Here is a 27,082-nt window from a genome sequence, read left to right on the forward strand (position 1 = left end):
TTGCCAAACTAGCAGGGAAAATGGCTTAAATGACCAGAGATGGTGAGGGAGAAAATGTTGCCAAAATATTTCAAGGATGCTTCTCTCTCTCTCTCTCTCTCTCTCTCTCACACACACACACACACACAGTGCCACCTATGCATAGATGGAAACGGAGAGCTTGCATCTGCTGCTTACAGTCTGTGAAGGCTCTTGGAATTCAAGGACTATACCTCTTAAACCTGGGTAGCAAGTGGCAGACTGAAGAGAGAGGAATGACTGGCAGAGCAAGCAGGAGAAATCAGGGTTTGTGCAGGAGCCACTAGGCCAATTTATACACACACCTGATTTTTTTTGGCTATTTTATTTAAGGAAAGTAAATGTATGAGATCACCCAGGTGCATGAGTGCCCGTGCACATGTGTACCAAATTGGGTACAGTTATAGGGACACAGTGGCATCGTTTGTGATGATGTCATCCACCGTTAATTGAGTATTCCACTGCCTTGCAGGTGGTGGGGATTAGTGACACCCCATGTGCCAACTACCCCCCTAACCCACAATCCAATGGGGTATTTAACACATATAATAAACCTTAGTGCTGCAAACTCCATCCAAAAAGGAGGCAAAGAAGACCTTGAAGTATGTGTTATTTTCAGTAGCTTTGTAACATTATGAGATTTGGAAATGTAAGTTCTTGGAAAGAGAGAGAGAGACGCAATTGAGAAGGATGCAAGTTTATAATGAACAAGTAAATTTTAGCCCGTTGAATAACGGGCGCTAGGAAGGGAAGGGGCCGATAACCATCCTCCCGCCCTCCCAGCTGCCCGACTTACCCTTCCCCGCACCCCCCCCAAAGGAATAAGGGCCTCCGTGGCCACCGGAACTGCCCTCCCGCCCTCCCAGCTGCCCGAGCCCTACTCACCCGAGTCAGCCCGCAAGAGCCGGGCGAAGTGCAAGCATGTTTTCAAAAGGTCCAGAGAGGAAGAGACTTAGCACAGAGAGGAGCTCTGTCCGCGAGCTCCTCTCTGGACCTTTTGAAAACATGCTTGCACTTCGCCCGGCTCTTGCAGGCTGACTCGGGTGAGTAGGGCTCGGGCAGCTGGGAGGGCGGGAGGGCAGTTCCGGCGGCCGCGGAGGCCCTTATTCCTTTGGGGGGGGTGCGGGGAAGGGTAAGTCGGGCAGCTGGGAGGGCGGGAAGGTGGATATCGGCTGTGGCGGCGCCGCCACCAGCCTCTATGCCGCGGCCGGTCTCCCCGGCCAGGCAAGGGCCCCAAGCCGCCCGGCTGCGGCGGCGCCGCCAGGCCTCGGCGGCGGCTCGGCCACCTCGGCCGGCTTCCTCCGCCGCCGCCGCCTCCCCCCACCCGGCTTCCGCGGCGCGGCCATGGCTCCGCCGCCGCCTTGGCCGCGCCGCGTCCTCTGGCCGAGGCGGCAGCTTTGCCGCCGCCTCGGCCAGTGTCCCCCGCCGCCGCTTATCCGGCTTCTTCGGGCGGCCACTTCTGGCCGCCCAAGATGGCCGCCGGGTGCTGGCGGTCTTGTCTCCCTTGGACTGTTCTGAGCGTGAGCTCCGCGCACGCGCAGAACAGTCGAGGCACGAACGCACGCTTGGTGTCCGTCCACGGACGGACACCAAGCGTTTTATTAGAGAGGATGAGGGGAAATGTTTGTGAAGGAAGACTTGGGCAAGTACCAACAGTGGTAGCTTGTGACTTTGGCTGGGTTTACACGTAAGGTGGAGCCTGAGGTTTGACCAGCCTGAGATATGGAGGGAACCTGAAGTTGGCACTGCAAACTACCTTGCATCTCGGTTTGTTGGAAGTAACCTAACTAAGCCAAAGGTATGCCCTCTTGGTGGGACTCCCAGCAAGGACCTGGACACTACCAACCCCAGCAGCCTGCCTTGCAGCCATTGGCCCTGATGGCAAAGAGGGCAGTCTTGCCTGGAATGAGCCAGAGGCTTATGAAGTGCTTGGGTTCAGACATAACATGCCTCAGTGGGAGCGTGGTGGGCTGTCTTCTCACAGCCTCCGAGTCAGTGGTCATATTTGCTTTGCAGGGGAGGTGGCGCTTCTAGATAGCCAATAAACAGTGAGGATCGTTGCAAAGTCTGGGCTCGGGGAAAGCACAGTCTGGCTGCATTCCAAAGAGAAATGAGGCCGCCTAAGTAATAATCGCCTGGCTCGCTCGCTCTCTCCTAGATTCCTGCCTCCCCTGCGTCACAATTCCTCTCGAACGTTTCCTGGATCCGGACCACTTTCTCGCTGTCGCCGCGCCACACGCCCCGCTCTGCGGAAGCCCCTCCTTGCGGGGGCTGGGCGGGTCTGACCCGGCCGAAGGCGGAGCTGGCTGCAGGAGGCAGGCGGCTGAAACCCTCCTCGGAGTGGAGCACCGGGCATAGCGTCACGCCGCTGCGCGTTCCCCTGCTGCTGCTCATGTGCTTCCGAGGAGGAGGATGGCTGAGGCAAGGGATGCCGCCGTCACCGGCGCCGCGGTCACTCCACCGCTGGGACGCAATCGAGCCCGGGGGGAGCTGGGTGGCGGCACTCAGGCCTCGCAGCGGCTCCTGGCCTATAGCGACGCGCTGCTCTCCATCATCGCCACCGTCATGGTGAGTTGGAGGCCGTTCTAAGGCAGGGCGAGGGGGCGCTGCTCTCCTGCTTTTCTACATGCAGCCGCAGGTTCGGTGGGTAAATCGCTTCCTCGTGACTGCAACAGTGGTGCTGCTGCTGCTTTATGCAATACAAAGAGTTTTGCTCCTGGCATGTGGTAGTGAAGTAACCGACACCTGTTGGATTTCTGCCTCTCATGCACTGCCAAAGCTGCCTCTGTCGTTATTTTTTTTAAAGTGATAATCCTCATGACAACACGGGTGATTGGGGACCGATGGTTTAAAGTGACAGGAATGTGTAGAGTGCCTCTGAGCATATGCTGAGCACCAGTTCCTCACCACTGACTAAAGTGGCAGTGTTGTGTTGCCCTTGTACATCTGAGGTTAAAGAGCAAAGCTTCCTGCTTCAAGAAATTGGCCTTTTTCTTTAAGATTAAATACCTGACTCGAATAAGAACATGGGCCACTCCTTTATGGGGAATCTCAGTACTAGCCACAAAACAGCCCTCTTATGCCACATCACACGAATACCCGTGGGCTGGTTCGGATGATATGCCCGATTGGCTCTGTGTACAGTGTGAAAAGGGATATGAATGCACAAGTCTTGCTTTTCCCTCCTGATGCACTGTTGCTCCTAATCGCATGGGAAGCAGACTGTCTGGACCACTCCCTCACATGCAGTTTAAACACTGCATTAAAGCAGTATCAAAATCACGTGCGTGGGGGTGGTTCAACTGAAATCCTCCCACCATATTCAATTAGAAGAAGCAAAATGATATATCGGGAGGGGGAGCAGGACATGTATGTTGTCCCTTATCTTGTAATAGGGGAGGCCATTAGACATATAGGCCAAGTCGGCCCAGAGTTGTATTTTGTGTCAATTGTTCTAGGCTTCCCCAACCTGCGACCCTCCAGATGTTGCTGAACTACAGTTCCCATCATCCCAGCCACAATAAGTTGTAGCTGGGGGTGATGGGAATTGTAGTTCGGTAACATCTGGAGGGCCGCTGGTGATTCTGTAGTCACAGACACTAAACCAGATAGGAATCCTTGTTTTATCCAGGAATATGTTCCCTTGTTGGTCTTGCTTCTGCCTTCTTTACCTTTACCTTCTTGGTGTCTTTCTCAGCTGTAATTAAACTGGGGTGGGGGGCAGACACATGTCCCTGGGCCCCTGAGGAAGAGGGGGCCTGCCGACTGAGTGACAGTTCACTCTCTGTTTGCTCTCCAGTTCTCTGGCACACCGCTGGTTCCTGGTCAGTGAACTTGTTTTGGTTTCAAGTGAGACATGACAAGTCCTCTCTCCAAGACAGGAGGGGGGAGGAGTGTCAGGCAGCATCCCCCCTCCTCTGCTTCTGGTGGGCTGCTTAGTGTTCAGGCTCAGCCCTCTTCTCCCTCAGCCTGATTGACAAGCTCAACAGCAAGGGAAATAGCAATAGCAATAGCACTTACATTTGTATACCGCTCTATAGCTGGAAGCTCTCTAAGCGGTTTACAATGATTTAGCATATTGCCCCCAACATTTCTGGGTACTCATTTTACCAACCTCAGAAGGATGGAAGGCTGAGTCAACCTTGAGCCCCTGGTCAGGATCGAACTTGTAACCTTCTGGTTACAGGGAGGCAGTTTTACCACTGCGCCACCAGGGGCTCATATATGCTCAAATGTTGTTGAGCATCAGCCAGCCAGTCATGAGAGAGGAGGAGGAGGGAGTGAGTGAGGAGGGAAGGAAGGATGGATTGATTGCTTGATTCTGCCTCACTCTCCTTCCCTCCCTAAGCTGAGACAGAGCTGAACAAATCTTCAATGAAAGGAGCTTAGGGACCATTTTTGAATCCTGTTAAAAATGACAGTGAAAGCCATACTTTCATCCCTAATATACTACGAATATTACTACTTTTCCCTGCTCCCCCTCTCCAAACATGCCTTATCAACTGGGTTCAATTTACCTCTAAATCATGGGGTGAAATCTGGGACTCCGTTTCTTGTGGAAAAATTTCACTAGGTGTGAATGTGACTGACAGACAGACAGAGTAAACAGGTGAACTGGAAAGACAGAAGTATTGGTGATGCTGAATGAATATATGAGGTGATTGTAGCTGGCATATATGTTAACAAATGTTTCTGAGCCAGGGGAATGCTTCTGCACAAGTGTGTGGAAGTGCCTATGTTCATGGGGAGTGTGTGATCTTATTTGCGAAGGAGAAAGAGGCCATGCCGAGATGTTTTGATTTTCATTAACTCCTCACAGTTTTTCTTCACCAAAGACATGGGTGGGGGTGGGAGGAGATGAAGAGGGCCGGGGGGCCACCTTCACCCTTTATCCCACGGCCCACTCCACTACCTGTGAATGTAAATTCTGAGGAGCAAGCAGAGATCTGTCCTTTTTTTTTTTTTTGTCCGGAGAAGTGTGTATATTCTATAATGTTTGTATCCTGCCCTTCATCTGGGGTGGGACATAGATTAAATGTGTGCCAGCTGGACAACTATGCATATTAGAAAAGTGAGTTACTGTACATGATTTCTTTATTTTTATTATATGCTCTTATCTTAATTTTTTTTAAAGTATTCTTAATAACGCAAACATTTGTTATGACAGCCCCCCCCCCTTTTTTTTTACCTCAGTGGGAAAAATCCAAAGGCTAGTTAGAGCTCTGGGGTAGTAATTCACAATAGTTGCTGTCTGTGCTCCATTTGTAGCTCTATTTTGCAATAATGGCCAAACTAGATGTGACACAGGGGAACCATGATCCGATCTCCTGATGTGTTTTTCTTTACTTAAAAGCAGCTGAGAGTTGAACCGGATCAAGGCTGCTGCATTGGAAGAGGCTACGTAGCCCATCATGCCTGTACTGTTCCCCCCAGTTTAATCACACAAACCCTGAAGCTGTGTGGTGTTTGTGGCTTTCCACTGGGAAAATAGCTTGGAGAGAAAGGATTATCTCCCCTCCCCAGTGCTGCAACCCCACAGAGGGTTAATGCCACACCCAACACCACAGCTGCTTTTTAAAAAAAAGATTTTGTACACGAGGTAGAACACACGTATTGCTTTAACTGCGCGACTTCTCTATTGCAGATTTTGCCTGTGGCCCATACAAAGATACAGCCAGATCAGGTACTGTGTGTTTTGTATGAAATGAGCAACTTGATTCTTGTTACTCAGTTTAATAACTTACATGGCATTCGAATTTCCATTATGACTGTTTCAGTACAGTGGGGCATATAGCATTGAATATTAAAAGAAATTAAAGCACTCAGCTCAAGTTCAGGTTCAGTTTGCTGTTTAAGCAAAGGATGGCCAACAGGTGCTTACAAGCCACATCCTGATCCCACCCTTCCTTTTTCATAGGTGGGAAGTGAGTTGCTCTTCTGCTCTGGCAGGCCTCCTAGGGCAGTGACCTTCACTATTTTTCAAGCACAGGCCACTTGGGCAAAGAACCTTCACTGTGAGAGCCATTTTCCATTGTGCTGACCTCTGTACATTTCTCAGTGCTGGGAGGGCCTTTTAAGAGAGGCAGAGCCTTCTCTTCAGATCCCACGAGGGAAAGCTCTGGGAAGGGCTGCACTTCCCAGCACTCTGTGCAAACCTTCCAAGAGGAGCAGGGACTCAAGAGGGCTCCATTTCCCTTAAAGAAGCTTCCCCGCCCACCGCGTTAGGCAATGTGCAGTACTGCACGGTGAGAATGACAGCCTCTACATGGTGTCAGGGGGATTGTGCAGAGTATTCAGCTTCCAAAGCCTCACACGGGCCCAATAAACAGTTGACTCCACTTACGGTTGATGGGGGCCATCACTGTTCCCCAGGCCTGACAGTAAAGTACACCTTCCTAGAGTGTCCTCTTATTTCTCACTCATCTTCCAGGTTGGAAGGAACACGGTACCTTGTACACTGCTTTTGACCTAGTCTTACCACTTTCCTGAGTGGTTTGGAGAGCAGTACTGCCAACCCAAAAGCAGCACATGAGGCATCGTACTAAACTAAGACCTCAGGGGCATACTATCGCCTTGTGTTGAAAGGATTCTTCAGCCTGGAAGCTCCCAGCCAGACTGCTGGATATCTCAGTGATGTGTCTCTTGCCCATCTGGAAGAAGTTGGTACTTCCAGCTTAGGCCATAGGCTGCTATCTACCTAATACAGTACAAAGGATTCATCTAATAGCATCATATCATCCATTTCCTGCCAGACCACTTTCAAGCTGTTAAAAAAAAAAAAAATCCTTGGAGCAGCTCATTAATGGAGAGAAGGCTGAGCAGGGAAAATACTCTTCATCAAAAGCTTAAAGATAGCTTTTGCGTTTTGGAAACTGAATGTGTATTGGGTCATTGTTCCCTCAGAGTTGTACTGTCTTGGTGGAACAGCATGTTAGATGTACTTCTGATATTCTTCCCTCTTACTTCTGGACTTTTTCTCTCTCCCCTAAATCATCATGTGAGACAGCTACAGGTGGCTTTAGGTCAAAAACTGAATCTTTTGTTTCTCTGGAAGAAAAGCAGCTTGGGAGGGGAAGGGTGGTTTTGAGCCGCCGGAAAGGCAAGTGTTAAACAGAAGCCACCCATAGATGCTTCATATGATAAAATAAAGTGTGGGGTAATGACAGGAGGAAGAATCAGAGAACCGGTGGGTGTGTAGTTATGCCCTATGATGCACAAGTAGACCGATAATACTGTACTGAGCAGAGTGTGAAGCCATATAATTGGAACAGTGGCAACATTTCTTGTGGAACTGCAAAGATGAAGACAGTAGTTCAGAAAAAAAGAATGAAATACTTAGGATATTACCAAGTGTCCATGGCTGGATGTGTTCTTGGGCTAGCTTAGTTTGTGTATTTTGTTTGTTTCATTTACAGCAGGGATGTTGCCCCCTTAAGGCAACTTTGCAGTGTGGGTTTGCTTTGTGTCTGCTTGTATTAAAAGGAATCTCAGAATATAATGTTTCAATAACTTCTGTTATAAATGACAGGCAATTATTTGACAAATGCTGTGCTTTATTTCAGAAATTCAATGAAAGTGTTCAGCAACTCCTAGCCACCAAAATTGCTGTTTATCTGATGACTTTTTTAATAGTAACGGTTGCTTGGGCAGCTCATGTCAGGTATGCTAAATGTCTTTAAAAGGTATACAAACTTTTAATACGCTTTAGAGGGAACACTGCCCAGTGGGTTGGAAACTCTGGTGTTTTGCTTTGCAGCATGTCAGCTATTGTTACTGGTCTTAAGAACTGCGTATTTGGTTGGCATATTTGTTAGGGATTGTGCACAAATTGATTTTTTAAAATTTGATTTGTGCCCCAAACAAATCACCCCTGATTTGTTTTGTATCCAAATCTACTCCCCACCAAATCACCCCAGATTCGATTAGTATTTGTTCTGATTTGATTCGGATTCGGACCGATTTGGACCAAATGGGTGCAACCTACCACCCAAACTTCAAGCCAGTGGGACACATGGTTGATTTTTAATGATTTTTTTAGTTTTTACTGATTTTGAACATTTCCGCCACAGGAAACAATGGGGATTTGAAGTTGCCATACCCTAACCCTAACATGGATCCCCAGCTTGCTTGCTTTCTTTTTTTAAAGCTAAGCTCTAACCCTTGTTGAAGTGGAGTGATGGAGCAAAATGTGTGTCATTATTTTTCAAGTGTTTGGATTCTTTGGTGTATAATAACTTTTCCTCATAATGAATCCCTATGAGGATTCATTATATGCCTTTGTTTCTTCTATTCATTTTGACTATCATTGGACAGTGCCAACTGTCAGCTGCCATGTGTCCTCCATGTGTCCGGATTCGGTCCAAATAGGTCCGAATCTAATCAAAGCCAATACTAATCCAATCTGGGGTGATTTGGTAGGGGGTAGATTTGGATACAAAATAAATCAGGGGTGATTTGTTTTGGGCACAAATTGAATGGCAGCTGACAGTTGGCACTGTTGAAAAGACAATCAAAATGAATAGAAGAAATGAAAGTGTGTAATGAATCTTCGTAGGGATTCATTGAGGGAAAGTTCTTATACACCAAAGAATACAAACACTTGAAAAATAGTGACCACACATTTTGCTCCATAACTCTACTTCTACAAGGGCTAGAGCTTAGCTTTTTCTTAAAATGAAAGCTGGGAATCTGGAGGAATTAATGGGAGGGATCTGAATCTTGAATCTATTCGAATCGAATCAGATGTGATTTGATTTGTACCCGAATCTAGCCAATGGACCATACGGGTGATTTGTTTTGTCTCCAAATCACCCAAATCAGCTAGATTCGGGTACAAATCGATTTGTACCTGAATCAATTTGCACATCCTTAATATTTGTCAGTTAAAGCTTTCTATGCTCATTTCACCAGTCAGGGTTGCCAGTGGCTTCTTTTTCTCTCTTGCAGACTTTTTCAAGTGATTGAACTCATAGATGATGTGCTTGCCCTTCTAAACTTGGTGAGTCTCATTTAAAATAAAATTACAAATCTGGAAAAACAAAACAAAAAATCCACTGGTGTAACTAAAGGTGGCTAGATATTTCCAGTCTTGGATCTTGCCTGTCCTGGATAATAACCTTAATGCTAAAATGGAACCATTTCTGATGGTCTACTGTCCTTGTTAAAAATCCTTATATACTGGTGTTTCACAAACAGAATACTCTAGGTTGGCTGTAATGCAGTTAAATAATCTTGCAGTACATTTTATTTCCTATTACTATTGGGGTCTGTGTCACCAAGTGTGATATAAGTGAGGAAGTGAGAAACTAAGATATATTGTAAAGTCTTTCACCTTTGTTATTCAATGTAAGCATGCCAAATATGACAATCCAAAGCCATTATTGGATACTGGGAGTTCTTCCAATGAGCGGAGTACATAGTGCACACATATGGTACAGTTTGGGGGAAGTTCTCCTATGCAAGCCCCACTGAGTTACACCAGAGCATTACTCTTATGGCAGCAAAACACTTGTTCATTTAAGTGGAGCTTGTGTGGGAGAACTCCTGGCTGAATTGTGCCCTAAAGCTGTTGACGTCTGTCTGACCTAAGAAACCAATTTAACCATCACTTCGGAAAATGGCCTGAAGCTACAACCTTTTATGCAGAGGTAACTGGAAAGCCAATGGATGTCGATCAGACTTAGGAATGAGTACTTTTGCATAGGGCTGCAAGCACCCAGGTTAGTATTTCTTTTTGCTTTCACCAGAGACAGTCTCTCCCTCAGACTTCCAGGGCCTCCACACCCCCTGGGGCAGTGTTCTCTGTAACAGGGACTCCCAGATGTTGATCATTACAATTCCTGGCATCCCTAGCTGCAATGGCCTTTGGCTGGGGATTCTGGGAGTTGTAATCAACAACATCTGGGAATCCCTTTTAGAGGGAACACTACCCTGGGGGGCCCCAATCTTGGCTGGTGTGGTCGCTGCGCCATGCCTCCGGCCCGTGCTGTGCTGGGCGTGACCTCTGCTTTAGAGACAGAGCAGGGAGTGGGGAAAGAAATGTGTGGAATGGGAATATGTTAAGTTGCGTGTCGAAATGTTTCTGCTAATGCATATTTGCATAAATATACCAGTTTTATATTCTTACATTCTTGTGAGTTCAGTTGCTGTTTGTGCCCTCAAGAACCCACATGTTAAAAATTCTGCATGTGTCATTGTGTATGTTTGTAGGTGCATGATGCTTAATTTGCAGTTGGGTGGGGGGATGGTGCTGGGCGGGTGGGGAGTTACTCCAAAGGCCTTTAGGTCCAGGCTCCAAAATTACCTAGCTGCACCTCTGACTTTCACTGTGATTCGGTGTCATTCTGCCTAGCCTGAGGGCTCTTCTTCTACTATTTTTATACTGCTTTTCAGAGGAAAGTTTCAGGCAGGTTACATAGAAGAAGAATAAACTTGTCCCCTGACCCCAGAGATGTCCCTTGGCAATCTGTGTGTTTTTATTTCCTTTCTGCTTCTCACTATGGGAGCTGCTGTAGTACCTCAAAGGTTACGCTGGAAGCCGCAGGACATGTTGTGACTCCTTCCCATGCCAGCACCATCTCTCCCAGAAGCTGGTGCTACCCTAGTGTGGGCAGGAAGGAGCCACCTGTAGAATCCGGAAGAAGATTTGTGGCACACAAGGACCAGGCAGTGAAGTAGAATCATCAGGAATATTAGTAGTTTAATAAAATCGATAACATGTGCAGAGAGGCAAGTACATGCTGCTGGCTGGTTCTTGCTGCTGGCTGTTTGTTAGCCCCACCTCTACTCCTAGACTGGAAGACAGGTAACTAAAGCCCCATTCAAAAGCTGGCCAGGATCCAGGAATGGATTAACCAAAAACACCACACCACCTTGCACCATGTTCTAGGCAAAAGGACACTTAATTGTGTTAACATGCACCGGAAGCAATTTCTTTTCATGCGCTGAATTCTTTCTTCCCACTTCTAGGCATGTATGATGATCATCACCTTCTTGCCATATTCGGTAAGTACTGCTTCTTTTGTGCTCAGTGTTGCTGTTTCAGTGATTTGGGGAAGTGCTGCATTAAAAGTTCAAGGCTATAATTCTTCAAATGGAGTTTGCATCACCTTGAGGCAGGCAAGATTGGTTTTGTTTGTTTGTTTGTTTGTTTGATTGATTTTTATACTGCCCTTCCGAGCTGGTTTGCTTAGAAGATTTAAGTGGTGTTATAATTAACTGTGATGTTTTCACTTTTAAGTTTGTCAGTCAGTCAGTGAAACTGATTGTTTAATCAGTTACATTACTGAAAGACTTCTTCACACTATGAGTAAATAAAAACTGAAGATCAAATAAAAACTATGCCTGAAGTAAGAGAGTAATAATAATAATAATCTTTATTACGGTCGTTGACCAGCACAAGTTGTAAAACAGTAATACTATACAGTAAATGCAATATGAGGAAAGTGTTGCAGTATTACGGAGATTAAAATTGATGTAGCATTAAGACTGAGGGGGAGGGAATCTAAAAATACAAAATTTTAAAACATGATATAAAACACAAACGGAATAGATAAAATGCATGTAAGCTAAAAAGGACTCAGCCAAACACTTTGTTTCAGTCAAAAAGCAGTATAAAATTAGAACAAATTTAAAAGAGGGGATAATCAGCATTCTATGGGGTCCTGCTCAGCACAGAGTCACTGAAAATGCTAGTAAAATACTAGTGAAATAGATTAAAATAAAAGGGCAGCTTATTCCTGCTTTTTGAACAATTACAACTCCAAACACAGCTCAGCTCCCAATCTGGGAGGAGATATACAATTCAGGGGCTCTATAAAGTGTTAGCATTGAATTAGCTACTTTTAAGCTGGCAATACCTATCCCCACATGCCCAGCTACAACTAGCCGAGATACGAGTACAAATTGCTCTGGCATTGTGTCATTTATTTGTCCATTTTTAGGCTCTTCCGAAAGCGAAGGGCTGCACTGCAAAATTTGGCTACCTGTCTAGTGGAAGAGGAATTACTTCCTTCCAGGAGCCTGGCAGTCATCTGAGGTAGATCGAGACCTGGGAATTTGACTGTCAGAGGGTGAATGAAATCCCGGCGCAGGTCTCTGTAGAGCAGGCATTCCAATAGTACATGGGTAACTGTTTCAACTTGACCCTCGCCGCATGGGCAAAGCCTCTCCCCATAGGGGATCCCTCTGTATCGTCCCTCTAAAAGGGCTGAAGGCAAGGCATTACATCTTGCCAAGGTGAAAGCTTTTCTAAGAGGGGGCACCTCCAGGGCAGTAAGATAGGGTGCTGGGGCCAAGCAATACCTAACTGATTCTTGGCACTGAAAATCAGGTACCCTTGCCATGTCTGTCTGTCTCTCAATATCCTCAATTCTCTGTTTGATGGACTTCCTAGCTGTCTCCAAACTTTGCGTGAGCAGGGCGGACTGATCGAGGCCCAAAGAAGTCATCTTTTGGTTCATTGAACGCAGTAAGAGAGTAAAACACTCCATATGTTGAAAAACGCATCTGATTACATATGCACATTTTTACAGTTTACAACATTTGTTACAGTACATAATGTTCTTCTGTGCGACTACAGTAAGCCTTGCCAACTCTAATTGTAACATATTGATCTCAGACAGAAAAGAAATTATTTTAACTCTATCATCAGTGGATTTTCTTCTAGGTTCAGTATAAATATCACTGCGAACTACATAATGACTAATGACCTCAATCAACTGAGCTCCGGAGATACAAGGAGGCGATTCTCACAATCCATGGAAAGTGGGCTAAGGGAGCTTAGCCCGCTGTCCAGGGATCGTGGGAACCACTGGGCTCGCAGGCAAGCCCGGTTTCCCCAAAGCGGGCCACACGCTTACCTACCCCTCCCCTTAGCCCAGGTTAGTGGAGCGAGTGCTCCGCTAATCCGGGTTTTGTGGTCTTATATTGCCGTGGCACAGCTCCGCACCGCGGCAACACACAAGGAGACCCCCGGCCATGAGGCTGCAAGCAGCCTCCTGGGCTCGGGGGTCTCTCCAGCATGCCCCGCGTGCTTGCGCAGGGCATCCTAGAACTTCCGGGGGCCGCACAGCCCCGAATCCCTGCAGCTCCCTCCGGCCCTGTGACAGAGCCAGCAGTTGTCTGGGCAGCCGAGCTGGCCTCCCAGGGCTGTAGCAGTGCTCGTCTGCGGGGAGAGCAGGCTGAGCCCGCAATCCCTGCAGACCTCATTGTGGCGAGTCTCACCAATCGTGAGACTCGCCTCAAGGCCTGTATCTGAAGATCTGAAGGGTTTTGTTGTTGTTGACCCCTCACGCTTAGTGAGTAGGCATGACTTGGAAGTTCAGTGCAAATAAGGCCCTACATTTTATAGACAGACATTTTATATGACATGAGGCATGTTCCATCAGACACCCATTGCATACACACCCTGTGTGTTGTGCTGGTGCATTCTGCCTTTCCAGTGTACACAGCTGATACCTGACCTACCACAGGCATCCATGGCGGTTAAAAAATAACAGCATTGGAACAACCTCTAAAACGTCACTGTTCCTAGCCAGAAAGTTTTGTGACTGGTCAGAGCAGTACCAACAGCTTCCCTCGTGGGACCTCTGGTATTGTTGGCTTGCAGTGCCTGGCCAGGGGCTCTGTTGAAACTGCTCGTTTCAGCCAGAGTAGCATCTCCAGATGGAGTGGAGCAATAGGGCTGTAATGTGTATGGGCTGGGGGTGTGCACAGAACCAGCTTGTCCAGTTCGGTTCAAGTCTGAAAAGGACTCAAACCAGACTGGGCCAGTTTGGTCCAGCACCCCCTTGGAACCCACCCCCCGGTCCGATCCAGCAGTGGGGGGCTCGCGAATGGGGGGGGGAATTAGATTTTTTAAAACTTACCCGCTCTGGGGGTTTCTCTGAAGCGAGGTGGGTCCATGGAGGTTCCCCCTCCCCCTGCTGGCTCCCCATTCTTCCCAAACTGGCCCATTTGGCCAACCACCGCACCTGTGCAATGGGCCTCTGTGTGAGGTCCATGGAGCAGGTGTAGTGGCCTCCAAAATGGCCAAACGGGTCGGTTTTGGAAACAAGGGAGCCTGGCATGGGGAAGGGGAACCTCCGCAGACCCACCATCACCACCTTGGAGAAGCCCCCTCCTCAGAGGGGGTAAGTTTAAAAAAAAATCTAAAATAATTTCCCCCCCGTTCACAAACCCCACTGGACGGGCCGGAGGAGTTCGTTCGGCTCCACCCTGAGCCTTTGAACCGAACCAGTTCGGTTTCAAACACGTTTGCAAATGCCTAGTCTGGGCTCCAGGAGGGGCGCTTCGGCGTTGTGTCCTCAATTTCTGCATGAGTTGTGTATGAGCCAGGTTGACCTGTTGCCCTAGTGAAGGAGCAAAAGCCTTTTTAAAATGAACGATTGTGTTAACTGTCATCTTTTAGCCCTAATGGGATGATTTGTTTTAGTATCTTGTGTCTACTTTGTTTCCTTTTCGCTTCTCACTATGAGAACTGACAACTCTAGTTGTCTGCATTTTCTCACTCAAGCTTGAAATTGAGCTCTGCTTGAAAACATGAGGCAATTTCATCTGTTTTCAAATTGTGTTATATCAGTGTTTTCTAATAGCTTTTCAGCATAATATGCTGTTTCATAAATCAAATTTCTAATCTCTTGGTCCATTCTAGGATGCTGTAAACAGACACTTGATCATTAAAGGGCTATAGGAAATTCAGCATTATTTTTTTAATTCCTTTTCCAAAAAGAAAAGCTTTTAGAGCTTCTTGCAGCCTTTTGAAACAACCTGCAGAGTTTTACCATTTTTTTAATTTAGTGCAACTGAACATCAAGAGTGACTCAAAGGTAGAGCTATTAAAATATAACTACTTTAAAAGTCAGGTATGAACAAGCATTTCATTTGATTTTCCCTTTAATGTCTTATGAATCCTGTAATTGGTCTAATGTTTTGTCTTGCAGTTCTCCTTGATGGCCTCCTTTCCAGATGTGTCATTTGGCATTTTCATGTTTAGTAGCTGTTCTGTTATAATTGGCCTCATCCAGGTGCAGTTGCTTTTCACTTAAGTATTTGAAATTCGGTTTTCATCCCCTGTACTGTTCATAGAAAAGCTGGTGTTGGTGTTAGAAGATGGCAAGGATTGTGGGCTGATGCACACATTGTCTTGTCTTCCTTATGAGGGAGCACATTATTATTATTATTATTATTATTATGTTTACATTTATATCCCGCTCTTCCTCCAAGGAGCCCAGAGCGGTGTACTACATACTTGAGTTTCTCTTTCACATCAACCCTGTTAGGCTGAGAGAGAAGTGACTGGCCCAGAGTCACCCAGCTAGTTTCATGGCTGAATGGGGATTTGAACTCGGGTCTTCCCGGTCCTAGTCCAGCACTCTAACCACTATACCACGCTGGCTCTCACCTCTCACATCTCACATATTCAACCCTCCTGCAGATGTTGGCCTACAATTCCCATAATCCTCAGTGGCTATTGGCCATTGAGTCTGGGGATTATGGGAGTTTTAGTCCAAAAACAGCTGGGAGGCCAAAGTTAATCAGGCTTGGTTTAAAGTATTTCTCTCCTACCTTGAATTGCCAGTGGAAGAAGCAGGTTCCCATGCACCAGCTTCAGTAAAGGCAATACGGGTAGTAGGGATTTGCAGCACTGGCTTATTCTTGCAGTGCTCATGGAAGTGCAGACTCTTAGCACATGCATTCCTTCATTAGGAAGGTAATGTGAATAAATCCTGTAACACTTTGCTGAATCTGCAGACGTTTAGTCTTTGTTCCTATAGCTGCTTCCCACCTTTCTGTACAGCCCTTGTGCTGCATGCAAACACAATCGATGCCCTGCAGGACTGTGGGCTTGGAACACTTCTTTCAAGCAGCCTGTGTGGTCAACACCAGGCCAGCAGTCACCTCTCTTCATTGTGCAGATTGGCAAGCAGAGATTGGGAATCACTTTGTGATGAAATTGCAAGCATGAATGAACCATGGGGGTGGATGTGCTCAGGAGGCAGACTGTCAGAATTGCTGTCCACACATGTTTTTAGGATGGGTTCAGATGTTGTGCAGAACCTCAATTGAAGCTACTTCTATCCTCACACGAGTGCCTACTTTCTTTCTTGGTTAGGATATGCCAAGATTGGTCGTGATGTCCGAACAGTCAATCTTGGCATATTTTGACCTACTTGATTCAGAAAATGTGAGCTCCGAAAACTCATCCTTGAACCCAAGGATTGAGGAGAGGAAAGGGTGCACAAGCCTGAGTCTCCTTATTGTAACAACAAACAATGGTTTGTCATTATCGCTGAATAGCTCCTAAATCTCCTGTACTGATAAAACATTTCCCTTGTCTTGCAGGCAATGATTGTATTGTACAGCTTCCACCATCCATATTTACTTAATCACCAAATACAGGTGTCTGATAACCAGGCATTTTATAAATCTCATATCCTGAAGATTATTCTAAGAGGACCAACGCTTAGCTTTTTTGCTGCCATCTTCTCATTTTTCTTCATCCCATTGGTAAGTTAAACTACCTTACAGTGGAGCATCAATCCTCAGATTATGTGCCAGGGCACACTAGTGTGCTTCCGAGGGGCTGAAATACTAAGCCGGCATATTGAATACATCCACCACCCTATGCCTGTTGGAATGGTGAGATGTCATGCCACAAGATCCTGTTTCTCAGCCCATGCTACTGATGTTCTTAGGAATCCCCAGACATGGGACATGTTTCTGGGATTGTTAGGAGCATCACCATTGCCCAGAAAGCAAATAAACTGATTGCCCTTTAATCTGACTGGCCATTGCTACATAAACTGTTGCTGGCTGTTTCCAGATGTACTTTCAGTAGTGAGCCCACTGTGGATGCAAACTTCTGTCATACATACTATCCTATCTTTGTTTGGTCTAGGACTGTAAATAAAACTTGACTTGACTTGACTACTCTCTTATCATCCGGATTGGGCTTGCGGGAAATCTATTTTTCTGGTTTGAAACAGAAGCCAGATTTGCTCAGTTCTGATTGGCCAGTCTTTGTGTCAGTCATGAAGCCATCACCACCCTGGAGCAGTTTTCAGAGCTTAAGCAGCAGTGAAAAAAGCTAAAACAGATATAAAGCCGCAAATATGTTTGAGCAGATAAACATACTGGAAAACAAAACCGAGAGCCTGCCTGAAGCATGGGGGTTGGGGTGGGGGGAGAAGGGACGGACACTTCTTTTTGCAGTTTTATTTGTACACAGCATCAGAGCCAGAGGCTTCCAGCCCCAGCTCTTTTAGGGTTCATACTCATGGAAACAGGCCTTCGGAGGCACTATCCAGCAGAAGCAGGAATCCTGCAAATGCAGAACCGTAGAGGAGAGGAACCATTTACTGGAGAGGAGACACACTTAGAAAGAGCAACTAAAGGTGCAAATTGTCCTGAGATTCTCCACTGGCTGAGATATAAAAATGCTGTCCAAACTACCCACATTTGCACCATGGCAGGAAGTCCCTGCACCGTTCTATGCAGCACATTTGAAAGCACTTTGTTTAATGGGTGTTCCTGGTTAAACAGGTGACTGCTTTCTCCTAGGGTTAGAGTTTGTATTATAATGAACAAGAGATCAAAGGGCATAGATATATGCATACAAATGATAATTAACAGAAGTTCTTGTGTGTTTCTCATGACGCAGCACTAGTGGAAAAGTTTAATCTCCAAAGTACAGACATTTAGAGCTGTTTTTTCTCTGAGAGCCCCTTTTGCCAATTTATGTATTAGGAGCCAGGTTGCTGGAACTCTTAGCTGTACCACCCTTGGTATGTAGTTAATATAGCAAAGTGACATTTATCCTTGTTCACATACTGCAGCCTGATTGCAAAAATATAAGAGATTGCTGTGCAATAAATGGTCTTTTATTTCTTTACAGTCATACGTGTTCCTAGGGCTCGTTATATTTTTCCCACATCTCGGCCACTTAACCAAATGGTTTAAAAGCAAGGTTCTCGGTGAGTAGACTTTGAGATGCATTTCATCAAATAATTCTGTATAGCAAGCGGTGATTCATAATGATCAAGAACTGGACCTGGACCTGTATATCTTCATATGTACTGAGTTAGATGCTTGATCCAGCGAGCTCAGTATTGTCTACATTTACTGGCAGCAGCTCTCCATGGGATGATGGGGGACTTTTCAGACCTTCTTGACATTTATTTCCAGGCGTGGAAATGCTCTCTTTCTCAGGTCCCCTGCTAACTGAACAAAGAGACACCTTTTAAAAGTGGTTATTCTCTTTATTTAGCAGGGGGAGAGCAACTGGCCCTATTCATCCCCATCACAACATTTTTCCAGGGGCTGTTGCTGGTGTCTATCTTATGTTTCCGTTTTAGATTGTGTGCCCTTTGGGGACAGAGAGCCATTTTATTTATTTATTTATAGCTATGTAAACCACTTTGGGAACTTTTGTTGAAAAGTGGTATATACTTTACTTTATTATATTTACTGTGATTGACCAAAACATAAACAAAACATACCATACATCATTAATGAAACAGAGTGAAATAAAATACAACTGTTCCTCAACTAAATTATAAACAGTCCGAGCCTCCCTTCACACTAGACAGAGAGCTACTCATTCTTGTAGATACATAACAAAATTTGGCTACTGTATAAGAAATAAATGGATCAGTGTCAGAGAGTAAAAATTTAACAAGACAATCCTTGGATTGTCCTGTCAGTCTGATCAATAGCGGACAACTCAATCACTGTCTAATATCGTGGTAAAGCCTGCAATTTAGTAAAATGTGGGCAATGGTTTCAGTTCCGCCACAAAGACACATCTGGGCCTCCAAGGGTAGATGTTGATCTCTCCCAACTAGCAAAGCAGATGGCAAAGCATTAAATCTGGCTCTCGAAAAGGCCCCAAAAGTAATGGTAAATAGATATGATGCAGGAAGAAACCCTAACTTGGTCTTTAAGGGTTTATAGAACTCAGGCAAACAAGCCATCTCGTTCTGCAGTTCAGTGTCTTCCAGTCTCTGGCGAACCATTTTCTTTGCATTCACTAAACCCAATTCCAACAGAGAGTCTGGGGTTAGTCCCAAGAAAAGCGGTATATATATATTCTTCATATTCATATTCTTCTTAGTAACTGGACCAAAGAGCATCAGACAAGATCAGTATCCCCTTGCCTAATATGACACTACCCGACCCTTTTACTATGGAATAGCCTCCCCAGTAAGGTTTGCATGGCTTTATCACTTTGTTCTTTTAGATGCCTGATAAAGACTTTTTTGTTCATCGGGGCCTTATAAATTCTGGTTTTCAAATTTGATTTGATTTTTAGCTAATTTTATGAGGAGTTTTTAAACTGCTTTGTATTGTTTTCTTTTCTCCCTTTTTGTCTGTTCTGATTTGATGTGTTATGTGTTTTTATTGTATGTTTTAACCCTGTGTTGTGAGCCTCTTAGAGAACAATTTGTTATGGGGCAGCTAACAAAGTTTATTAAATAATAATAATAATAAACATTATGTCAGCAATTCTGGTATTTCATCCAGAAACCCGCATAGCTGAGTTGAGAATCTAGACCAGTGTTCCTCAATGTTTTTGGAGTCATGGACCAGTACATTATTTGTGTGCAGTTTTCTGGACCAGCCGTTGTTAAGGGGGTTGCCCCCTCATCCCCACCCCCATCCCTAGGCACCCCCCAAAACCAATTTTGGGCAGCTCTCTGGAGCTCATTTCCAGGCAGTCCTCGCTGCTGGATAATGTTCATTTCAAGGAACGTTATCCAGTAATGAGGGCTACCTGGAAATGAGCTCCGGAGAGCTCCCGGTGGCCCCCGTTGACCTGAAATTGTCTTTTTGGGGTGGTGGTTATTTTTATTAGTGATAAAAATAATGAACATTATGTCAACAATTCTGGTATTTCATCCAGAAACCCCCATGGCTGAGTTGAGAATCTAGATTATACACCTAGAATGCTGTATGTTCTGGCCTTGGAATTCACTTTATATGCCAAAGAGAGTAAGGATTTGTGAGATTATGATCTGGTATTAATGACGCAGCAGGGAAATGCTTGACCAACAAGCAGAAGGTTGCCAGTTCGAATCCCCACTGGTACTATATTGGGCAGCAGCAATATAGGAATATTGTGAAAGGCATCATCTCATACTGCTTAGGAGTAGGCAATGGAAAACCCCTCCTGTATTCTACCAAAAGAAAACCAAAGGGCTCTGTGGGTGCCAGGAGTTGAAATCGACTTGACGGCACACTTTACCTATTAAGCATGTAGTGGGAAGCCTCTGGATTGGCCAGGCCTGGTCCAAATACCAGGATGGCTTTCTGCCTTGGCTTGGTTATCAGAACAATGTAACAGACCTTGGGTTGGAGAACACACATACTAGGTCTGGATTTGTGTATAGACAAACTGTGGAAAATCAAGGCATTCTGGTAGTTATTTGAGGACAAATATGTCTTTCTTTTTATCCCTGAAGGAAAAGTATTTGAAAACCTTTGAAAAATCATGGTTACTTACCCTCCCACCCTCCATCACTAGTTCTATAAACCTTGCTAATATTGAAGTATGTACGATTATGACAAGCCCTTTTTGGACAGCATTTGTGTAATCAATGGTGTTGAATATTGTTATGTCCTCCTTCTCTTACTGTTTTTTTCTAACATATGGACCTGAGGGGCTATAGCTTGGGGGTAGAGCAGCACATACTTTGTATGGAGAAGGTTCCAGATTTATTCTTTGGCATCTCCAGTAGGGCTAGGACGGACCTTAGCCTCTCATGAGAAAGGTTAGAGAAAAACCCACCTTTAAAAGGTGCCGCGAGTGCAGCAGAAAGCTCCCCTCAATCGACGGCCATGAACTTTGTTTGTTCTGCCTAGAGGAAGCTCATAATACCACCGGTTGTCCTGTCTGCTGTAGTTTCAACAAGCAGACTTTGAAAAATCGGGCAGCACGCTTAAAAGTTGCCTTTATGGAGGAGGCTCTGTTTCCAAAACGGCCTACTTCTTTGAAGTCCCCTTCAATGCTGAGACCTGCTAAATTTATGCAGTCTAAAGTCTCGATCAAGCTGGAAACGGCTTCAACATTGACCGTGTCGACATCGACCGCTTCGGCAGCAAAGACCAAAATACCATTTAAGAAACTGGGGCCCCTTGTACGCGGCCAAACTTATCTGTAGAAATAGAATGGAAGCATGAAACGCATGGTAAAATAATTCAGGCGATTAAGATTTTGTTTGTTTCGGGAGGATGACACAAAGTGATTACAGGCTTATCACTCTGGTAACAGTGAAGTTTTTGTTTTATCTCATTGTGACTTGCAGGTCAAGAAGAGGAGATGCCTCTAGAGTCTTTTACTTTTTATCTCTCTGAACCACTTAGTAAGGAACGAGTAGAAGCCTTCAGTGATGGAGTTTATGCAATTGTAGCCACTCTGTTAATTCTGGATATATGGTGAGTCTTCCCCAATGTTACTGTAAGAGTTGCATTCAGTATTGTTCCTAAGAGAACCATACTAATAGAAAAAGTGTGTGTGTGTGGAGGGCGGGGGAGAACATAGGAAGCTGCCATATACCAAGTCAGACCATAGGTCCATCTAGCTTGGTATTGTCTACACAGACTGGCAGAGGCTTCTCCAAGGTTGCAGGCAGGAATCTCTCTCAGCCCTCTCTTGGAGATGCCAGAGAGGGAATTTGGAACCTTTAGATGCTCTTCTCAGAGCGGCTCCATCCCCAAAGGGGAATATCTTACAGTGCTCACGCATGTACTCTCCCATTCATGTGCAACCAGGTGGACCCTGCTTAGGAAAGGGGAAAAATCATGCTTGCTACCCACAAGACCAGCTCTCCTCCCATTGGATGAGTGTTATTATCTGGAACGTTTAAAAATGTCTCTTGTGTATAAGTGACCCCACCAATGTCTGTACAGTTGTATTAGTGTATTATTAATTGTATTAGTAATTGTACAGACCAGTGTCTGTATAATTGTACTTGCCTAACCCGGTGGGGCATATCTATGCCTGATTCATCAAAACCATGCAATTTTCACCATTGCTTTGTGTTGTTAGTTCCTACTCAGGACTATATGAACTGCATGCTAAAAAGTTAAGCAAGTTGTTTGAAATAGAACTAATGGAGCCTATGTTCTGCTGCTTATAACGTGGTGACTCATACCTAGGATCCCCTAACATATTCTGTCGATCTGCTTTGTAGCCAATTGTCAGCATATGGGTTACAAAGGAGTGTGGCTTTAACTTCGAGGGCCTGCCATATTGAAACAAGATTATGGATCCCCCCTCCCACCGCAAAAAAATTTTCCCCAATCCGTTGGGGTCCCCAGGACCTCCTCCTATATGCTGTGAATTTGGTGTTATTAACCAAAAGTTATTAGAGGAGGACACGCACACACACAGGCATGGCGACCTCATAAGCTCCCCTCCCCCCATTCAAAAAGTAGACTAAATATTTTGTGGGCAGGTAGTCCATAACCTATGTTAACAGCTGGATTTGGGGGCTGGTATAAATCCTGCAAATTGAGACAATTTGCATGTTTTCTTAGTTTATATAATTGTGCCATTTAAAAAAATATTTTGCATAACTTACTGTTTGGATTATTATTATTATTATTATTCAATTTCTATGCCGCCCTTCCAATAATGGCTCAGGGCGGTTTACAAAGAGAAATAACAAACAAATAAGATGGCTCCCTGTCCCCAAAGGGCTCACAATCTAAAAAGAAACATAAGACACACACCAGCAACAGTCACTGGAAGTACTGTGCTGGGGGTGAATAGGGCCAGTTACTCTCCCCCTGCTAAATAAAGAGAATCACCACGGTAAAAGGTGCCTCTTTGCCCAGTTAGCAGGATAGTGCTGTGGAAGGGTAAGGAGTTGTGCAGATCATGGAAGCCTTGCCCTTTAACCGCTGGAAGTCTTATTCAACCACTTGTCTCTTTTTCGAGATCCTGCTAAGCATACTTTCAAGCACATCTTTGTAGCTATAGAGACTGGAAACGTGCTTCTTCTTCCAAAAAAAAAAAAAGGGAAAGGGAAAAAAAGACGAAACATCTTTTCACCCAAAGCCCTCATTCTGTGTCTCATGGGATCATGGCAAACACACAACCCTGCCCTCAGTTGTTACATTGCCAAACAAGGCCCAGATTTGTCATCCCCTGTCATTTCTGAAGAGGAGTTTCTCCTCCCAAGGAACCAAAACGGTACCAGTGTGCTTTAGTCCCTCTTCTTTACTTCATTATTAAGGATATTCACATGCGCAGCCTAACACTGGCTAGGGCAGCCCAGCCTGGGTTAGGCTACATGTGTGAAGCGCTGAGAGCGAGGTTGTTCCCAGTGCTGCCTCTGCACTAAGCCCCACCTTTGAATCTGGTGTTGATGGGAACCTGGTTAAACTGCTCCCCGCCGGTCTGCCACCATTTCCAGCCGCGAGCCAGGGGAAGGAGTGACCTTGCCGAGCACGGCGGGTGCTCTAACGAGAGCAGCTGCTGCACTCGTGCCCCGGGGCACCCTGGGATGTGGGGAGTGGGTAGTCCTCCCGCTCCCATCATCTCCCTCTGCCGTACCACTGCTTGTGCGGGCGCATGGTGCGGCAGAGGAGAGGGCAGAGGCTGCTCCTGCCTTCCTCCCCAGCGAGGTTTTGTGAAAGATCTCATTGTCTTCAAGAAGCTTTATTTCTAAACATTCAAATGACATGCAAAAATCCATAGACTGTCAGTGTAAGAGATCAACTAATGTCTGTCTGTTGCAACCTAAAGGTTACTTTTTCCTCCCAACAGTGAAGATAATGTTCCTGATGCGAAAGAATTTAGAGAGAAATATCATGGGAATCTCATCAAGGCTTTGAGTGACTATGGTCCAAATTTCCTCGCCTACTTTGGCTCTTTTGTGACTATTGGCCTTCTCTGGTTTGTCCACCATTCACTCTTCCTCCATGTGACAAAAGCAACGCGACTGATGGGTGTCCTTAATACCCTTTCCTTGGCTTTTATCGGGGGTCTGCCGCTTGCTTACCAGCTGACCAGTGAGTTTGCAGAGAAGTCGCACAATGAAATTGAAGCCATCCAGGTCAGCTGCGTTACCATTTTTTTTGCGAGTATCTTTCAGTTCAGCATATGGACAGCTGCTCTGTTCCATGAACGGGAAACACTACATCCTTTTGCTAGATATGGAGGCAAAGAACATGCCTTTATGTTCGCCAAACTCGCTCTCTACCCTTGCATTAGCCTTGCGACCTTCTTCCTTACATGCATTCTAAGTGAGCTGAGTACAGCAATCTTTCATGTCATGCAGATAATCATCCCATTTGCATTCCTGGTGCTGCGCATCCTTGTCAGAATTAGCTTGGTGGTGTTCAAGTCTCTGTCCAGACCAAGGAACAATGTGCCAGAAGAAGAGGAAGCCTGTTTGTCTCCTGCCGAAACACTGTCATAGTTTCCCCTGCACTTTGCTTGGAATACTGTGGCACTGGTATAACTGAACAGATCTGCTTTCCTGATCCCAAGCCACAGCTGGTTATATTCAGCCTTGAATCACCTTAGGTCCCTTTGTTCATGAAACGTCAGTGTTACCTGTATAAAGGCTTCAGATGCAAATCCAGGGACAGGAAGTCATCAGAGCCGTCTTTTGCTTGCAGACCGGCTTTAGGGTCAGTCAGGCTAAGCTGATACTTTATCAGCTGGCCAGTCTCCATTCTTTTGGCTGGGAATGGTTATGCAGGAAGAGGAGGAAGTTTGAGGGGACAATTGTCTCTCTGTGTGTTGCTGAACAACGTCAGGGTGGCAGTTGTCCTACCCAGTAAAGGTGATTAGCCTCCCTCTCCCGACTTCTTGTCCCTTTCTCCCAAGGCTGTTCTGCTCAGCTGGGATATGCCGTCATCTAGGCCTTGGTTCCTGGATATTACTGTTAGCTTGAAACAAGATCTGTTGGTACCTTTTGTTTGATGCAGCTTCTCCATGAAAAGCTAGCAATTATGCTTCTCAGAAAATCAGTAGTGTCATCTTGAAAAGCATTACAAGGGCCAGCTTTCGTATAGGTTCTGTTCATTCTTGTTCCCTGCACTTTACTATGAAAATAAAATGCCATTTGTGATTTGAGTGGCTTATGATGCTTCAGTAACCTGTACTTGACTGATCATTGTGTGTTTTAGGGGTAATGCACTATATTGTATAATGAAATTCAAATGAAGACCTGATGCTTCCTTAATGCTCTTTGATCCCTTGTTTTATACATTTGTTAATTTAAAATGAGTTGAATATCTAATTTTATTTTTAATTAAATAAAATGCTGTGTTTACAGTTACTGCTGTCAGGTATTGTTCTTTTGTTGCAATTTGGTCTCTGTTTTCTGAACTAGAAGTATTATATTTTGAACTACTTAGAATGAAACACTCTCACTTGGAGCAAGGGGAGACTGAGCATATAGAGAGCCAAAAACCAGCTAGAGGAGAGTACTTATTAAATAACTCATATGAGCATAGCAATATTTTGTTTATTTGATTGATTGATTGATTGATTGATTTCTATACCGCCTTTCCAAAAATGGCTCAGGGTGGTTTACACAGAGAAATAACAAACAAATACTGTTAGACTAAGGAGGCTAAATTATAGAAAATAGTCCACAAAGCTATAAGCATCAATTTTCATTGGTATAGAGTTTTCCAAGCATCTTCTCAACTGGCCCAATACAGGAGGTGGGGAAAACCAGCCTGGGGATGTTTATGACTCTCGGAGCATCCAATGAACAAACAAAAGCTTGCTAGCCTAACACCTATAATTATGGTGGGGACTTGTCATCCCCGGGACTTTCCCCAACTGACAGCAGTTAACCAACCATATGGGAAATGAAGGTTTTGCAATCTGTCTTCTAATTTGGGTCGGTTCCAGTTAGAATATTATGGAACATAATGGGCATAATATTATTTATTTACGGGAACTACTTCCTCAGGGGCGTAGCTAGGGGAGAAGGGGCCCATGTTCATCTCTCTCTCTGGCGGCCCCCCAGAGTGAGGGAGATAATGAAGAAAATAGGGAGGGATGGAGCTAGAGGGCCCTCAGGAGCTGGGGGCCCGTGTTCTTTGAACCCTTTCACTCAATTATAGCTACGCCCCTGCCTGGTACACCTCAACATGTTATGGTTTGGGCATCTTGGTTTCTGTTACTGTAGCCATTTCTTCCTGTCAGGCAGACCTTGACCATTATCTCACAGCTTAGGCTGTGCTTTTCCTGCTTTCTGAGAAGATGCATTGTGCTTCACAAGTTGGCTCCTTTGCACCACAATGGCTGCAGCCTGGTCCCAGCTATTACAAGCAGACTGATTAGGGCATGGTTGGCTGTAAAGTAAACTGGAGTCTAATTTCTATGTATGGATGAGTCCAAGAACACCCCAAGAAATGGACAACATAGCTGAAGGCTTAAGAAGTAAGTTCAGGCAAGATTAGGAAAACTAATGATGAACAGGCGAATAGACCAGGCAAGATTTGGGATACTGCTTCAGGAAGAGCCAGGATAAAGTTTCCAAGGCAAAGGAACAGAGGAGAACAAACAGGTTGAAGGGTATGTCCTCAAGGCAAAGTACAGCCAAAGAGCTGTTGACCAATCTGCCAACAGCTTCTTCGTGTTTCTTTTTGCAGGGATTGCTGGAGCTAAAAGGAAAGTTCAAGTGGTCTCAGGTATGCTTGCATTCCAAGACAGGGTATAACCAGGGAGCAATTCATGATGCATGCACATCAGTCAGTGGGAGATCTGTATGTATGCCTAAGGACTTGGAATTTGTCCTATTAATGGTTTCAAAGTTCATTTAACCTTGTCTGTCTGTCTGTCTAATTCTCTAAGGCGTGCCCGTGGCTAATCCCGTGCGTGGCAGCTCTCACAAGGTTTCCTGGCAGAGCGCAGCAGGGGGAGGCTCTCTCCAAGCCATCTTGCCAAGGAGGGACAGAGGGTGGGGAGGAGCAGGTGCCACTGTGAGCTGGTGGGAGAGTGCACGTTGGCTCCAACCACCTGCCTCCTCACGAGGAGGATGGCCAAGCAGGTAGTGCCATGGGCAGCGAAACCAGGGCTGAAGGGATGGGG

At 45.4% G+C, this 27,082-nt stretch overlaps 1 protein-coding gene across 3 annotated transcripts; it reads left to right on the forward strand.

Annotated features, from left to right (window-relative positions):
• The first annotated feature begins 969 nt into the window (after positions 1–969).
• On the forward strand, positions 970–25,313 carry TMEM175 (transmembrane protein 175). Of its 3 annotated transcripts, XM_053295979.1 has the most exons (11): positions 970–1,061; positions 2,177–2,586; positions 5,663–5,701; positions 7,581–7,678; positions 8,965–9,016; positions 10,987–11,022; positions 14,961–15,044; positions 16,363–16,527; positions 17,915–17,993; positions 21,324–21,453; positions 23,792–25,313. In XM_053295979.1, exons 2-11 carry the CDS (start codon positions 2,431–2,433, stop codon positions 24,444–24,446), a joined length of 1,494 nt encoding a protein of 497 aa, XP_053151954.1. In that variant the 5' UTR covers positions 970–1,061; positions 2,177–2,430; the 3' UTR covers positions 24,447–25,313. The 3 variants fall into 3 exon arrangements, with proteins under 3 accessions (XP_053151954.1, XP_053151953.1, XP_053151955.1); XM_053295978.1 differs by lacking the exon at positions 970–1,061 and having other exon boundaries at positions 1,989–2,586; XM_053295980.1 differs by lacking the exons at positions 970–1,061; positions 2,177–2,586 and adding an exon at positions 4,944–5,089.
• Positions 25,314–27,082: the final 1,769 nt, after the last annotated feature.

Source organism: Hemicordylus capensis, chromosome 2, assembly GCF_027244095.1.
Source record: "Hemicordylus capensis ecotype Gifberg chromosome 2, rHemCap1.1.pri, whole genome shotgun sequence".
Lineage (NCBI taxonomy): Eukaryota > Metazoa > Chordata > Lepidosauria > Squamata > Cordylidae > Hemicordylus > Hemicordylus capensis.